General features: G+C 43.6%; 1 protein-coding gene across 5 annotated transcripts in view; it reads right to left on the minus strand.

Moving 5' to 3' along the window:
• The window catches only part of LOC104958974 (RUNX family transcription factor 2), a 39,798-nt gene that overhangs the window by 12,263 nt on the left and 10,636 nt on the right, over positions 1-16,899 (minus strand). For 4 of the 5 annotated variants that reach the window (XM_010786816.1, XM_010786818.1, XM_010786815.1 and 1 more), the window contains 3 exons: positions 9,347-9,606; positions 7,757-7,913; positions 5,829-5,933 (listed from right to left, as the gene is read on the minus strand). In XM_010786816.1, coding sequence (XP_010785118.1) covers positions 5,829-5,933; positions 7,757-7,913; positions 9,347-9,606 — 522 coding nt within the window. Of the gene's footprint in view, positions 1-5,828; positions 5,934-7,756; positions 7,914-9,346; positions 9,607-10,647; positions 10,843-16,899 lie in introns of those variants that run through there. The other variant, XM_010786819.1, reaches the window with a different exon arrangement.

Consider the following 16,899-nt stretch of genomic DNA (forward strand, 5'->3'; position numbering starts at 1 on the left):
GTGAGCTTGGATGAATGTATCTTTGGGGCTGATTCAGAAAAACCCCCATGCTCATGGAGCCTGGGTTGAATCAGCCCGTCTGTGTTTGTATGTGTGTGTGTCAGTCATTTGCAGTGGAACAGCCAGTTAATTCCATGAATGAATACATTGGGTCCATATTTCACTTTTTTATTTGGAGCCCTCACAGTGGCCATGTTGTTTTTGTGAGCGGTCAGAAACAATGAATTATTTCAGGTGGCAATCTGAAACTGGCAGAGCATGGCTCGAAAGGAAAAGCACTGAGTGGGTGACATTCAGACGCCTGTCTACCATGGGGGTCTGGTATAGAGAGAGGAGGAAAGGAGGGAGGGAGGAGACAGAAAAGAGGGTAGATAATAAAAACAGAATTGGGAAAAACAGAGAAAAAATGAAGAAGGGGAAAAAGAGAAAAGGTGCGGGAGATCAGGCAGCGAGCGAAGGAGAGAAGGAGACGGAGGGAAAGGGGGAGCCAGGCTGTCGTGGAGCGCTGCCAGCCGTCTGTGTGGTCCATGCGTTCCAGCCTGGAGGAAGCAAGCCAGGCAAGGCAAAGGCACACACACACAGACGCACATGCATACACACAGACATGCACAACAATTCCCAAAGGCGAAACATTTATTGAACACAAAAACACATTATATACACACTTGTACAATATTGCACAAAGTTTAAATAGCACACACACATACAATCACACACAGTTTGGCTTTGGTGTGCTCCCTAAGCACCTCTCTGGTCAAACTAAAGTGTTTTGATCCAAATCCCTCTGAGATGTGTTTTTCTTTAACTGCCAACCAACTCCGGACCCTCTTCAATAATCTCTATCACTTTTATGATTCACTTTCTTCTCCCCCTTCTCACTCTTTATTCTGCTGTCGTGCTCTCTGTCTCTCCCTCCCACAGAATGATTTTGTGTTTTGTGCTGTAAAGGCCTTGGCACCTCTTCAAGGAACTTCACAAGACATTCAACTGACTGACTGCCTCTGGAAAAGCCTGCAGTCTTTTTTTCTCTTCTCTCTTTTTCCCCCTTTCTCCCTCCCTCCCTCCCTCTTTTGATTCCTTTTCCTCCTGATGTTTCGGGTGAGTTTTATTTGTCCGGCTCCCATTGTTAAAAGCTGTTCCGAGTAAGGCAGCAGCAGATAGGTGGGTGTGTAACTGTCTGAGAGGGGAAAAGTATTGAGTCTTCTCAAATCCTCTTTAAGTACCTGGATGCTGTACAAAAGTATATTCGATCCAAGAACATAAAGGTCCTTATGTTAATGTACATAGTTTAAATGGCTGACATTATTTAAAAAGTGTGGAAAAGTTTAATTTGCATTTTGCACCGAGCAAACACGTCTGTTGACAGAAACAAAGCCAAGGCCTTACAGCATGTAATAGTACCCTACAAGTGCATGTAATGGCATGTGTGTGTTATGACACTGTTCAGAGACCTTTTGGTGTCATCATGACAGACGTGTTAATAAAGGTGTCTCACTTACTCTAGAGTCTGTTTACAGCCAAGGAGCAATGAAGGTGACAGTTTTTTTCAAATAGCTATAATGGGACGTAGCCTGGCAACCACTACTATAAGGTTGTTTAGGTGTGTGGGTGTGTGTTTGTTTGAGTGCATTTGAGTGAGCATGGGTGTTAGCAGTGTATTCAATATGGTGAAACATATCTCATTTGTGGTGTGCCACAAGGCCCAGGTTAAGGTCCGCTATTGTTTTCTGTTGCATGCTGTCTTTAGTGGGCACTATTCACAAATATAATATCCAGTTTCATTTTTAATCACATGACATCCAGCTGTATGTATCAATAGCATTTGGCCACAATAGCAATCTTGTTACTCTCATTAATTACCCTTACAAGCTGAATGTCAAAAATTCCTTTTGATTAAATGGCAATAAAGCAAAATTCCACTTTGTTAGGCATATCCCTAAAAACCTTGACAGTCAATTAACGTTTAACCCATTGGTTCCCAAAATGGAGGGTGCGCCCCCTGGGGGGAGGGGGATGATGAATCTTCACTAAATGTTCAATAACCCACTCTTAAATAAGGCAGACAGGCAAGATTTTCCTTCTGTTGTATTTATTTGCAATTGTGATATGCAGCTAACTTTGTAGACAGACTGCTGCTACTCCCATTCACTTCCAGAAACCTACTACACTTGCTCCTCACTCTCGCTCGCTTTGCACATGCACACAGGTATTCCCCCTCTCTCTCTTAAAGGGACAGGCGGCTTTACTCTGCATGACCCTACATTATAACACACTGGTTGTGTTTTAGATTGGAGTGGAGATAGATTACCCACTGATAGGTAGGAGAGCCATGACATACAATTTATTTTGCCACATCCTACCTATGAGTGAGCTGTGGCCTCAATAGAAACAAAATACAGGCCAACACTGGACAAAAAAGTTTTTTAAAGTCCAAGTAGACTTCTTTAAATCTAAAGATATTCTTATATTGAACAATGCAATTCAAATAAAGTAACAATTACTATTAAAGCTATTATTTTGAACCTATGCAGAAGCATACCTGGAAGTATTATGTGTATGTGTGTGAGTGTGAGTATTTGTGTGTCACAGGAATATTTTGGCTTGGCAGACAGGTCTCCTGGACCACTAATATTGTCTACAGGCCTCTTCACCAAACTTGTTAACACCCTGACCAAAATCGAACCAAAACACGACCCTGTCCCCGAGCCCAGATACCCCCAGACCCTACAGCTTTTAAACTCCCGAGTAAAGACGAACCTGACCGCTAGCCTCCACCGCTAACACACACATCACATGCACTCAGTTATGCAAAGTAACCGCAGCCATATGCCCCAGCGAGAAACAGTACATGTGACGCCACAATGTTTTTTGTCACCTCCTATGTTTGTCTGTGATCAATTAACTATAATGAGAACAGTGGGTTTGGACAGAAAGCCTAGTATATTGTGTTATTACGGCTCGGTTATTATCACTCAGGAAGTTTGTCTCAGCTGGCCGCAGCCACAGCCAGGAGCAGCTGAAAGGAGACAGAACCACCTATAAAAGCATATTGGTTTAAACAACCACTCCCTGTCTATTAGCTCAAAATGACATTTAATGAGGCCTATTAGCTCTGCTCCAGCACTGTGGCTACACTAGACTAATGACACCAATAACACACACTCTCTCTCTGCAAAACATGACATGTGGGTCCGCGCTTGCAGACTCAGGCGCTATGGGACAGACATACATGCATTTGCAATCATATCTACATGCCTCTACGCTTGAACACACACAGACACATACATGTGTACACGCTTGCTGAATTGTTGGTGCAGTGGCAAACCACAGAGTAACCAAGAGCTGTCAAGCGATTAAGCACAATGGGAGCCACAGAAACCGAGTTAGCCTCCCGCTAATAACACAGTCGCCAGAGGGACCTGACTAACCACTTACCATACTCACACACACACTGTAACCTCTGAGGAAAATCATACCACAGATCTTTAAAACAGGGCCTCACTGATATTCGTCACTTTGACCACGCAATTCATTAGTTTAAACTCAGAGCCACAGTTCAGAGATATGAGCCCCGTTTATTCGCGGGTGGTCCGACTTTTTCCCCCCTCTCTGATATTAGATGTGGAACCGCTGGGGGAAATGACATCCCTCAGGAAGACTCATATGGCTACCACAAGGCTCATCAAACACGCCTACACAAAATATCCTTCCTGAGCTTGACACCCACAACCCCGCAAGTCATTAACAGGGAGCAAAACCTCCCAATAACATCAGGAAAATGTAAAAAACATTAATAAAACCATAGGGAATGGTTAATTATTTTAGCTTTTTATACCACTTACCAGCACACGTTAAAATCTTGTGTTATTGTCAGCCTATTTTCCAGAGACAACACAGTGTTTTCACAGAGAAGGGCCACAGAGTAACAGTGTATGTCAAGCTCAAGACAGCCCACTGTTCTTTCTCCGTGTGTCTCTGTTCGGACCCCTCCCTATAGGGGCCCGGAGTTCCAAAGGCCTCCTAATTACCCACTCGTTTAACACAAAATAGAGCTGTAATGGCCGACAAAGCCCCCCCAATGTGTCAATGAAGCGTTCACAGATAGAATCGCAGTTTCGGAGACAGCCGGTGCTCTCAGCTTGGAGTCTCTCCATGCTGAAACCTGGAGGAGGGGAGGTGTGGTTAAGAGGGCACATGTGTGTTTTGCCACCCTCCGACCTCGGCTTAATGACCCCTGAGAGGGAGACGTGTTCTGGCTGTAGTTTCTGGGTAAATTACACCGTCGCTGCAATTCTGACCACTTAACAGCGAAGTAAAGAAGTTCAAGGGTTACCTGTGATGACATACTCCTTATTGCTTAAATTACTGTCCTGGGACTGAAGTTATAAGATGCAGACTTCAACTTTAAAGCTTTGTCTCAGACCACAAATTGAGCAAATAGAAGGGAGGAATAATGACTGAAAGTGTAAAGTCTTTTCACAATGCCCCAATCCCTCACCTTACATCAGGTAATGCTGCCTTTGTCTAGTTTGGTGACTCACAGGCTTACATAAAGGCTTTCTAGACACAAATACAAGACTGCAACTCTGTTAAGACCTAAGTGGGCCTTTTCTAAACAATTTCTGCTCCGACTCCCATCTGCTCGCCACCGAATAACAGAACTTGTTTGAAAGTCATCTGACGGGGGACAGCAGATGCACAGGAAATGCTTTTGATCAAACAAGATGGCTTGAGTGCAATGAGAGTTAGAAGGGAAACAGTGGGTGTGATTGTGAGTACATGTGTGTTTGACGACAAGCATGTGCCTTTGTTTCAGGGTGCGTGTTGATGAACGCTGAATTTCGAGCGTCTGAGGCATTTTTTGGCACAACGGGCATGTTTTCCTACAGTGGAGACTGATGGTGGTACTAATCCTACTGTCTCCTGGCTCCTCTGTGTCTCTGGTGCCATATGTGACGGGCAGTCGGGTGGGTGGGTTGTTTGTGATTTGATATTGTTCACTGAGACGCCATGAGATGAGAATATGTTTTTTTTTATGAATAGGGAGGAGGGTCGGGGAAACAGCTGCATGCCAGACCAGTTGGCACTGAGGGCTATAGTAAAGTTTTTTTTCCCTCCTCAGTTGTTTTTATATGGCCCATTAAAAGGAGCTGATGCTAGCATTCTGCTACCCAGTGTACCCTCTCAGGAAGATTCTGCCTCACTTTTTTATTTCTCGTTTCTCTCTCAAATCGTCACTCGGGAGGCTGAGCTGCTTTCTGAGAGTCAACTTAATGAAAAAAGTCTGTTCAGAGCCAATTAACATAATCAGAACTTTTTTCCAGTAAAACGTTTACTTTGTTAATTAACTTATTTTTATTAGCCTGTCACCATTATAATGGGGCATTTGCTGCCATTGGCTAAGTGTACTGTACGTCACATCCACAGATTAATTAAAGCTGCACTTCACTAACTATAAAGTTTAGTTTTTTATCATAAGGTTTACTTTTGGGCATGTAAAAAAAACAGTTCAGAGTATAATGTCTTCTTACGCAATGCTGTGTACCTTTGTAAAGTTGAAATAGCGTCTAAATGAAAGACTACTGAGTTGCATTCTGGGAAATGTAGGATACAGTGCTCTAGGGAGCTTAGACAATAAAATGTATGATATTTTGACCTCAGATTCGTAATTGTTTTCATTTTTCTCATAAACCCCATATTTTTAAGCACCTCACCTAAAATACTGGTGTACCCATTCAAAAGCTGATTAAAAGAAGGAGTATTATGTTATTTGTGCATGTGTAGACATATTCCCTTACTGTACTGTATGTGCGTGCCGTTGTACTCACTCCTGGGCTCACGTGGTCCGTCCACGGTGACCTTTATGGCTCGGTGGTAAGTGGCCACTTGTGGCGGGTTGGTGAATACCGTGATTGTCAGCGTGAAGCTCTTGCCTGTGGTGACATCAAACAACATCAAATGACATACCATCTGCAAAGACAATGAGCCTCATTCATCGCTAAACCATCCCCAAGTCACAAGTGTGGTTGTGATCACATAATAGCTAATACAAACTGGCAAAAATCGACTTTAAGAGGATTAACAACAGACAACAATTGCTGTTTCAGAGGATCTATTTAAGTCTTTTGGCAGAGTCTTAATGGAGGATTGACTGGAGGAGCCAGTATCTTGTTATCCAGACTTTTCTCCCTGTCTAGCGCAGTGTGAGTGGGCGAGAGGCATTTTAATAGTCACTTCCTTTCTCGATAATCCCCAGCAGTTGCTGCCTTGGGGTTGAGTGTGAGTGTGTAATGCTCCCTTGTGTATGCACAAGGAGCCCTATGAATCAGAGCGCAACAGCCAAGTCAGCAGCAGCAGCAGTAACGTCTGAGGTATGCAGGCGCATCGCGTTGCCATGCCTACGCACAGGAAACAGGAAGCGGGGGGCAGGTTGCTGCAGCGACTCATCGGAGCAGCTGTCCATTCAGGCGCAGCCACCTAGTAGTGTGTGTCCTCCCCTCTCCTGCTCTACACTCACTGTAAACAAGCCTTTCAAAGAAGGGATAAGATGACTCAGGAGATAGCAGAAGCGACAGGTGTCCCCCATACCTGATATCTGAGGTGCATGTGGGCGACCTGCGATAAAGTAGGGCGCCATCATCTCTGCTGTCGTTACCTGCGATCTGATTCAGGCAACCCTGCACACTGCTATACTATTAACTCTAATGACATTATCCCAAGTATCTGATTCCTCTCTGACACCTTGCTGTCATCGTACTCTGGTACTATTTTAAGCTCTTGTCACTGTCAATCTTTGTCCATCTCAGTCAGCTCTCCCTGCCTCTGTGTGCACGACCTTTAGCTGTCTAACATCCTATCAGTTCGCTCTGCTTGTACTTATCTCAGGTATTCATTTCAGACACCTCGTAGTCCGATCTCCCCTGACTCCTATGTCACTTCCTGTGACTAGATTCTGTGTCACTTCTTAAGGGAGACACACGCAAGGTCCCCGAGGCAATAGGTCCAGCCAACATGCCTCCTCTCTGCTCTCTATACTTTTGTCAGCCCCTCATCTCTCCGGGCTGCCTCGGCTACCCTCCCTTTTTGACAGCTACAACAGAGGAAAAGTCACTGGCGGAGCTGCTGACAGCTCTTATCACCGTCAACTTATGGAAGGCGACCACTTTCTGTGAGATTTGGAGAAAAGAAGAATCTTTGGAGAGGGCGCGCGTAAATAAGACGATTTGGTAACATGACATTAAATGAGGCGAAGAGTCGCTCCTGCAATGCCAAATATTTAGGGAATGCTATTCGACCCAATAGGATGGGGCCTCTGCCTCACTGCCTGACAGCATGAGGATATGTGCAGAGCAATCAACATGTTTATAAGCCTCGACTGTGCCGGGTCATGTCAGGTGACATTATTTTAAAGACACAACACTGTCTTATTCAGCTGACGCCGGGCTGATCACACATCCTATTTTTGTTCAAAGCTTTCTTTCTTAAACCCAAGGGCAAAGATACAAAGCATTAAAAAGTTGGTTTTAAAAAACTTTTTTTACCCAACTTGGTTAAAAAGACAAATAATTATTTGAGGACGTTCATTTTCAAGCAACACGATTTACCACTCACAGGCGGTGGGATTTGAGCCTGGAGTTACAGATCATTATGTGGTAGCCACGAAGGGAACGTGACCACTAATCCACACCACTGAATCGAATGGCTCCCCCTGAGTTGTAGTTTTAGTGAATGGAGGATAAAGTGTGTCGGGCCTCACCTCTGCCGCTGCGGCCAACGAAGCGAAGGTCGTTGAAGCGCGCTACTTGGTTCTTCATCACACCAGAGGCATTCCGCAGCTCGGCGGAGTAGTTCTCGTCGTTGCCCGCCATGACGGTCACAACAGTCCCATCGGTTACGTCTCCCAGGGCAACCACCTGGCAGGGGCAGAGAGGTCAAAGGGCAGACATTTATTAACTGCTCAAAACAATATTCAACAGGTAGACACCCATTTTACTCCCTAGTACTGCGAAAAAATGTAGTAAAAAATCACACCATTCACAGTTTGCTACAACATATTATCTTCCTCTGTTTGTGGTAAAACAGAAATTAAAAAGTTAAAACTGAAAAAATATATTTTAATAATAAAGGAAATGCTTTTGTTGAAAGCCAAACCAAAATGAAATGAAACTATTTCTCTGTTTCACTGTTGAGAAGAATTCATTCGAGCTAATGTGACAGACTTGTTTGACATAATATCATCTTCATTCGAATGTTGATGAAAGGATTTAATTTCACTTTACTTCTAGAATGCTGTTTTCAAAACAAACGTTGCAAGGCCTTGTGTTATCATTTAGATTCCTGGATGCAGATAAAAGAGCAGGAGCCGGCCTCAATAGCATCAATAATTACAGAGCCATAGTAATAAGAACGGTTAAGTAACACATATTTTAAAATGTGTCACATTTGATTTGGAGCCAGCCAGGCTACAGCTACAAATTTCCACTTTGGTGTTTCTTTGATCCATCCTTTAAATAATAACTGTCAAGTAATTAATAGGGCCTTTCCTGTGAAATATCATGGGAGCAAAATATTTTCAAGGCTTCAAAAATGCCTGAAGAGGCCTTTAATGTATCAACAATTACTCTCTGCTTAAATATATATATTTCTTTTAATACTCTTCTGCTCATTAAATGTTCAGTAAAATCAACATGTGAAAACTATTTGATATCATTTTGGGTAATAATTTTAATAGGAGCTAGAATAGGCCATAACGTAGGTATAGTTTTTATAATTGTAACATATGAAGATAATTACATTGAAAATCAAAATAATATTAATCACCATAGAAACAAAGCTTTGATTGTAAAATAACCACCATCTGGGGGGTATTTAAAAGAGACATGAATGTTATAGTTTTCTACATTAAGTGCCTTTTGGAAAAAGGTACAATTATTATTTGTTTACAAAATGCGAGTAGAAAAACAATATACACATTTAGTTACTTATTTTACATTTAAAGACATTTTGCCAAACCTTTATTTTTTCTGTCCCTTTAAACACCACCATCATTTTGTGATTCATTTTCTGAATTTGTGTGGTTTCTGAAGTGGCTTTAAAAACTCCCAGATCCCCATGACATCAATAGTTACATTTTTTGTCAATTTGAAATAAAAACAAAAGGAAAAAGAAATCGCCATACAAAATAATTACATTACTTAAAGGTTTTTAGTAGATACGGGGTTCAAGAAAAAAATTATGCATACACAAAATATGTCTAAATTGAGTGATTTTAGTTTTATCTTACAGTGAACACCGAACACTTTACGGTTTACTTAATTACGGAGCACATCGCTGAGACGGGACTCACCTTGAAGGCGACAGGCAGCGTCTTGTTGCACCGCCAGTGGGACGGCAGGACGGAGCACAGAAAGTTGGGGCTGTCGGTCCGAACCAGCTCGGCCGGGTGGTCTGCGATGATCTCGGCCATGCTGCGGTTCTCGTGGGGGCGCAGTCTCGGCACCGCAGCTGAGTCCGTCTGCCCCGCTGGAGAGCTCACATCGTTCATCTTCCCTGGGACCGGCTGGAGGCTATTTGAAGGCGGACTAAACCTCCGACTGGCGCTGGGATCTACGGGAATTCGCATCACAACAGCGTTGGTTATCAAAAAGGCACCAAAGGCTCTCCAGCTCCTCTTTTTCTGTCTCTCTCACACACTTCAGGGGGAAAACTCGGAGTGTGCGCCGCTGCTCGCAGAACCTCAGCGCGCTTGCCAATGGAAAACTTATTGTGCGCACCGCGTTTCAAAACCCTCTCCACTACAAACTTTAGTGGTCGTCTTCAAACGATATATAATATACTTCTCCGTCAAGAAAAACAACCCTTGAAAACTTGATGATGTATTAAATGACGAGCTCCTTTTTTCAAACTTCTCGAGGAAAGCGTCCATGCGCCATAACGCAGGCGTAGTTGCTCGTGTGTGGATATAAATAACATCAAATAAATGTCCGAGCTCGTAATGGGCTATACAATTACAAAAAAAGGCAGGTTTAAAAGGGTACCGTCGACTCAGATGTAAAAAAAAAAAAGGTTTTGTCTGTCTTCCTTTAGTGAAAAGTCAAAGCACTGCTCCAGGTGCGTCATTGAAGTCTTTGTGCCAAACTGAAAGGCTTTTTGAAAGCCCGCAGGCAATGTACACACACAAAAAGTGTTCAAAGTCAAAGGAATACACTTTAACAATACTTGCTAGCTATTTATATACCACCGACGCCTTCAAAGTGTGTATATGTCCAGTAAAGTATCTTGGCAGTGTTGTATATAAGGTTAAAAAGGTGGATGAAGTTAAAAAAAAAATCGCCGGTGAGATGAAGGAGGCGGAAAAATAGTATCCCGTATTTGTAGCCGTAAATGTGGTTAGTGTTTGGAGGCCGGGGTTTCCCGTGCTCAGGCTTTTTGTGGTTTATATAGCTCGAGCGCCCAGCAATTATTGCGCTGATGCGACTCCAACACGTGGTGTCTGGAGTCAGATCCATTCCCTCTGCCATAATCTATCACGCCTATATACACGGCCGGACAGGTCTCAGTAACGTCGATACCTTCATGAAACACGCACGTCTCACGCATTTTCTCTCCGTGGATAAGAGTTTCACACTGCCTCACTTAGCTACATACCGACATGTTACCGCTCCACCGGACCATCGGCGCGCTCCTAACTCCGGGGGGGGTCATTTCCAGTCGGAATAAAACGAGTCAGTCCATCACTCCGCGTTGTGTTACCCACTATGTCCCGATAATACGCGGCTCAGAAGAGCGTACAGAGATCCGAGCCCGGGTGAGAAGTGAGTTACTCTCCATAAGGTAGGAGGGGGTGAGTCACCGGAGAGCGGTGACTCAGGTATAGAGGCGCAGGCAGGAGTAGGGTTTCACTCGGGCGCAGGGGAGAGCTGTTGTGCAGGTGTACAGGTATTCGACCAACACGGGCTTTCATTATGTTTACCCAGCCATGTGGCCGTTTACTGTGAACGGTTGGTTCTTTTTGGGAAAGTAAACAAATATAATCTCACCATCTGTTGTGCCTCATACAATTTAAAATTATTTTACAATTTAATTTAAACATAACAGCGGCAAAGGGTACGGTGATTAAATCGAAATTCAAAAGCTAGAATGTAACTGCAAGATTTTAATTTTTTAGGCAGTTTATATTTACATTACAGTAGATTTTAGAGTTAATACTCTTTATACTCCACCACATTTATTTGAGTATAAGTTACTTATTCCACCACGGTAAAATGAACAGTGAAAAAATATTAAATATGCAAAACAACTATTTTCCAGGGCAAGGCAAAAATAAACAAATCACAATTTTTGAAATCTTTTTTGTTTTTTAAATCAGTCATCTGCACATCGGTTCATAATTGCAACTTCATACTGTGAGAAAAACATTTCTAAAATAAAATATAGAAAAATGATGTCCTGTCTTTATTTTAGAGCTGAAATGTTTTATACTTTAGTGAGGATGCTGCTCTGAAGTCAGTTTCTGAGCAGGCCTGTTGCTCCTCCTGTGTCTACTGTAGAGGGCATCATCCACCCTCTGTGAGACTCCATATCTCAGCCGGCTCTCATCACCGCCCCGCCCTCTGCCCTGATTACCCATCAGTCTCCGAAAGAGCGTTATTTGGGTGCCACATCACACAGCAGCATGTGTATTTGCCAGTCTATGTTCCTTTCCCGTTGCTCCCTAACAGGCTTTAATTGCAAAGAGTCTTTAAGAAAAGGGCTTTGATAATCCGGGCCTGTTTCAAAATAAAAGGGACTATAGGAGGCACAGCTGTGAGGTTATTTGGGTTCTGTCAGGGCTTCTGCAGCTTGTTTTTACAGTATGCTTTAAAAGTTGGATTCAGTCTTATAGATTTTTATAATAAGGTTTCTGTGTTGAGAGTAAAAAGCCCAAAGCCTGAGGACTGTAACTTGAAATAACTTGACTTCTTGTGTTACATAAGAATGTATGTACCTATGTGTGCACATGCATTCCCCGTTATTCCTTTTGTCCAAATCGAAAATGTCACACACCAATAACTAATTGAGGCAGAATAAAACGGCGGATTTGTCTCAGTTGAAATGTATGCATGCAAGTGTGTGTGTGTGTGTGTGTGTGTGTGTGTGTGTGTGTGTGTGTGTGTGTGTGTGTGTGTGTGTGTGAGGATGTGGGAGGGATATATAAAGTCTGAAAGCATTGACATGCATCTGGCACCTCGTCATGTGGACGGGGAATGGGGAAGAAAAAAAAAAGAGTGATTGAGTTACACTTCCCCTTCGTGTGCCCCAAACACCAGAAATATGGTTCACATTGTCCTACATACTCAAAGATCAACTCACAATTCATGGATGGATAAATGTGAATAGTAGTAATTAAATCTGTAATAGTGATAAACATGGCCTTGCAGGAACCGTGGAGCCAGTTATTCCAACAGAGTTAAGTTTCAGCTCAGATAATATAATATATTCACCGCTGAATACATCTGGGGTAATGTGGAAAACATCCTTAATGTTGTAGAGGAGTTTCATTTAGGAAATGTTCGGCATGAAATAATAAGCTCAGAGTCAATTTCATGCCATCAATTTAATCAGCACAATTATTGATGTGTTTTATGTTATTTTGACTGAAATTTGAACTGGAATTTCATTTTGGAACTTTTTTTTTATCCTTCACAGACAAATGAAGGTACATTTTATGAATGGCAGATCAGATTTCTATCAAGATAATAAAGTTAGGCTAATTTTAGGCCGACTAATCAGTCTTTAATGTGGATTTTCTACACCCTGTTATTGTCCCATCATTAAAGCAGCAGGAAGAGCCTATTGATTTTCCCAGCCAGATCTGAAAACCCTAACACCCCCCCCCCTTTTTTTAACCCCAGTGTAGCCGTGACTTTAACCCTGACAAGCTCAGCTCATCAAAGAGTGTTTGTCCCATCTGACTCCGCTTTGCCTCTCTGCTGTGCGTCCAGCATCTGTCTTCCAGCTCCTTACAGGATACGGCCTGCCTTCATACACTGAGGCCTGCTGCCCGGCTCTCTGTCATTCAGAGGTAGGACGACCTCAGAGTTTGAAGTATGTCGTTTGAAGTCGCAAAGATGTTAGGAAGACACAAGAGAAGGCGTTAATGTGCCAGGATACGCTGTTCGATAAAAAAGAAATACCACTTCCCCGCTTCATGGTCCAAGATTTAGCCCAGCCAAAAATCTACTTCTAATTAAATGTGATTGCTGTATCCTTCATGTATTATTGGACTTATAGGATATTGGACCCATCCCGCGCAGTATTAACACATTTCATATTATGTAGTAAATGAATCTAGCATAAAGCGGTTCATTCAATGCGGCTGCTCCTCGCCTGGCGCACAGCTGGATCGTCTCTCTCAGCTCTGGTATTATTCATCTACTGTGTTACTCTGGCTCCGAGTCATTGCACAGTAGGAGAAGTCACTAACAGTGAAGAACCACAGTGTACCACATTGAGCAGGATGTGTGTTTTATGATTTATGGTAATATTGTATTTCTGCCGCTCAGTTTCAATGATTTGTTTTCAATAAAAATCAAACTCAGCTGACGCTCCCTGGCTAATTTTCCTGTTGTGATATCAAGCGTGTTATAAAAAGTTTCTGTTCCAGTTCCCACTTGGAATGACAAAGACATTGTGGGAACCGCTAATATGAACGCACACGCTGGCTTCAAAGTTGTCAGCAAACTAACCATGCAGAATCTCTGTTCTCTTCCCTTGTCTTTTTTTTTTAAAACAACTGTGCATCTGTCAACGTCTTAACATCTCTCTTCCTGTTTGACATACACAGATTTACAAGCAAACACACATTTAGAGGCCAATCTATCCTTACTATTAACACCTCATTATAGAAAAGATGACAGAGCAGTGTTGATGCAAAAAATGTACATCAATATAGTCCAGTGCAAAAGCAGGGCACACCCAAGTCTTCATACACATACATTCACTTTTGGATTTGACAATGACTATATATTTGACGCTATTATAAAATGCGACACTCTCTTCATCTCCTCTTCACATTGTATGCTCTCGCCATTTGAGAGGAAAAGTACAGCCACTTAAGACTCAGGATAAGGGCTCCATTTCACAGTGGTGCATTTTTCAAGACACTTAATTATAGCTTTCTAGAAGAGGGCAGTGACGAGGCCCAGGCTTTTTCGGCTCTAACGGGATGTTTCCATGTTTGGCAGGCCACCAGCCGACGGGCTTTGCCAGCTAACCAATCAGGGAGCCCACCAGGCTCGGCAGCAGGGCAGCCAAAGATCCAGTCTACTAGCCAATCAACCCAACCAACTGGGGGAGCGGCCACATAACTAGCTTGCCGGTCACTGTAGTTAGACTTGGACTGGTAGACGTCCAACCAAGATGACGATGGGCAGAAACTTTACTCCTCCTGACCTCATCGACACAACCTGACCTACACACATCCCTGCACTGATCCCAGATCGCAGCTAAGCCCTTAATGACTGTTTGTCAACGAGCCCATGACATCACAGTGAACTGTTAGGAGGAGGATGGCACGTTCTGCGGTGTGTGTGCATGTTCCCAAGCCACCATTTTTAACGAGTGAAATTCAAGGTTTGTATTAAACTTTGAGGTGGCTGAAGTGCCTTCAGAGTTTAATGTATTTATTCTCAGTGAATATACAGAATTTCTTTTGTCTGATATTTCACTCTGTTCTTGAAAGAGCAGCATGGAAAGAGATGGAGACATGGAGGGGGCGGCTGCTCACTGCTTGTGGTAGGAGGGTAGAAGAGGGAGTTAGGGAGGGAGGGAGAAGGGGTATAAAGACAATTTCCTCTCTGCTCTTATTGCTCTGACTGTCTGCCGCCTACCGCCTTCATGGAGGTCCCTAATTGAGATCACTTGTACTTAAAAATAGGAACAAAAAAGGGAACTTATGTGGGCTGGGAGATGGAAAGGAGAAAATAAAGCAGTAATATGTGACGAAGGCTGCCATTAAAGAGTCCAAGTGATAGATCTGAGCGATTGAGCTGAGAACTCTTTCTCCGTCTGCCAAAGAACCCTCAGATGTTGACGTGTCACACACCACCTGCTGTCACGGTGCAGCGACTGTATTTGTAGGCCTTTCTGTGTTGGTGGGTGTGTGGCCCTTTGATGGGGTAGAGTGACAGTGCCCGGGGCTTACGCCAGGCAAATGCCAAAGAGAGGCAGTTTTTCCACTTTTGTCAGGGAGTTTATGTTACAGTTTGTCTTTACATTGCTGCAACAAAATCTCTGTACAGTGATCAGGCATATTTGGCTGCAGCCATTGTGTCATTAGCTATGCTGTTATTAGTCCTTCACTTTAATTCAGCTGTTCCACCAATCAAACCCTTCCCCTCGAGCTGCCTTTTCCAGACTCAGTCCCAGAGTGTCCCTAAGGCGTGCTGGTTTCCCCTTCACAGCATCTATCACTCAATCAGGTCTGATCGTGCTATTAATCAAACAATGAGCCCCCCTCCTTGGAGACCAGTTTGAAGGATTGGCTTGAAAGAAATGCAGCGTATCCAGGAGTGGTACCGGACCACGGCTGGGAACAGGAACCCTGTAAAGAGCGTTTTTCTTGGACCGAGACCCTCTGTAGGTGCTAAAGACAATACAGACACTCGGGCTAGGCCAACATTCCACTTTACACTTTTCCGTTCCTCTGTGTATTTCACTGGTCTACTTCCCCTCTGCAAACTAGCCGGCTAGTATCAAAATATTTATAGTACATCTGCAAGACATGCTGTTCTCATGTATCCAGGATCGTTTAGCCCCTGTGTTCATTATGCGAGGTAAAACTAATACCAGATTTATAGAGGGGAGATTTCTCTCTGTTCTCCCTTGTCCGTGTGGTGCGATTGAGGATGATTTATGTGAGGCAGGGAGGCACAGGCGAGAAAGATGGAGTGACTACACGGTGAGGGGCAAACAAGCAGCGGCCCAGACTAGCACTCGCAGGGGGGCTATCGGCTATCACTCGCCAGTTTCCACTGCTCCTGTTTCGAGACCGGAGGAAGGCAAATACAGGACAGACAAGGGCTGGAGACGAGGGAGGGAGAGGAAGGAGACAGGAGGTAAGGATGTATATATGTAGGCTATATGAATGGAGGCAGGGTGAAGGAAAGTCCAGGTGCAACGGGTCCAAATCGATATAAGGAGCTGTAGAAGGAGGGCCATATGAAGGGAAACAAAGTCTACCGTGGATGCTCAATTGCACGCAGACATAAACATAGACGGTGCAAACCCACGCCTTGAAATGGTCCATATGAATTTTTTGTCATGGAGTGTTTAAATGTGTTAAATATACTATATATTTGGGTTGGCCATCGTCACATACTGGGCAATATATCTGACAACCACTGAGCCGAGTCCTGGCATTGTTTTGCTACTTCATTTCTGGGGGGTAATCAATGTCAAAACTGTCAGTCAGCATGTCCAGCAATAAGACAACAGCCAATCAGATAAACAGGAAATACAAAAACAGTACTGGGCAGGCGCCGAATGGGCGTGCATCGAGCACTCAACTTCCGAGGGTTTGGATCTCGCTCCTTTTCTTTTTTCCCGATCTCTTTCTGGTCACAGTCCAGCTCGGAGCCTCTCCAAAAGCATGAACTCTGCAACCTTGAGCCATACATCCTAGATCAGATTCCAAACTATTAAGGCGTCTAAAAGGCCTGGGAAAACCCTTGGCTTGGCCTCACATGTAGCATCTGATGCTATGAGTGCCGAACGAGTTAACACATAAAGTTGAGAGTGTCATCGCTGATGAAGCACACTAAGAGATGGTTCCTTTGCTGAAAAGCTTAGCCTGTAATTAGACTGAGCCTATTAAGCTCCTGGTCAGAAATGACTCACGACAAACTGGGGGTGTAGGGG

This window comes from Notothenia coriiceps, unplaced genomic scaffold (assembly GCF_000735185.1).
Source record: "Notothenia coriiceps isolate Sejong01 unplaced genomic scaffold, NC01 NC01_scaffold00029595, whole genome shotgun sequence".
Lineage (NCBI taxonomy): Eukaryota > Metazoa > Chordata > Actinopteri > Perciformes > Nototheniidae > Notothenia > Notothenia coriiceps.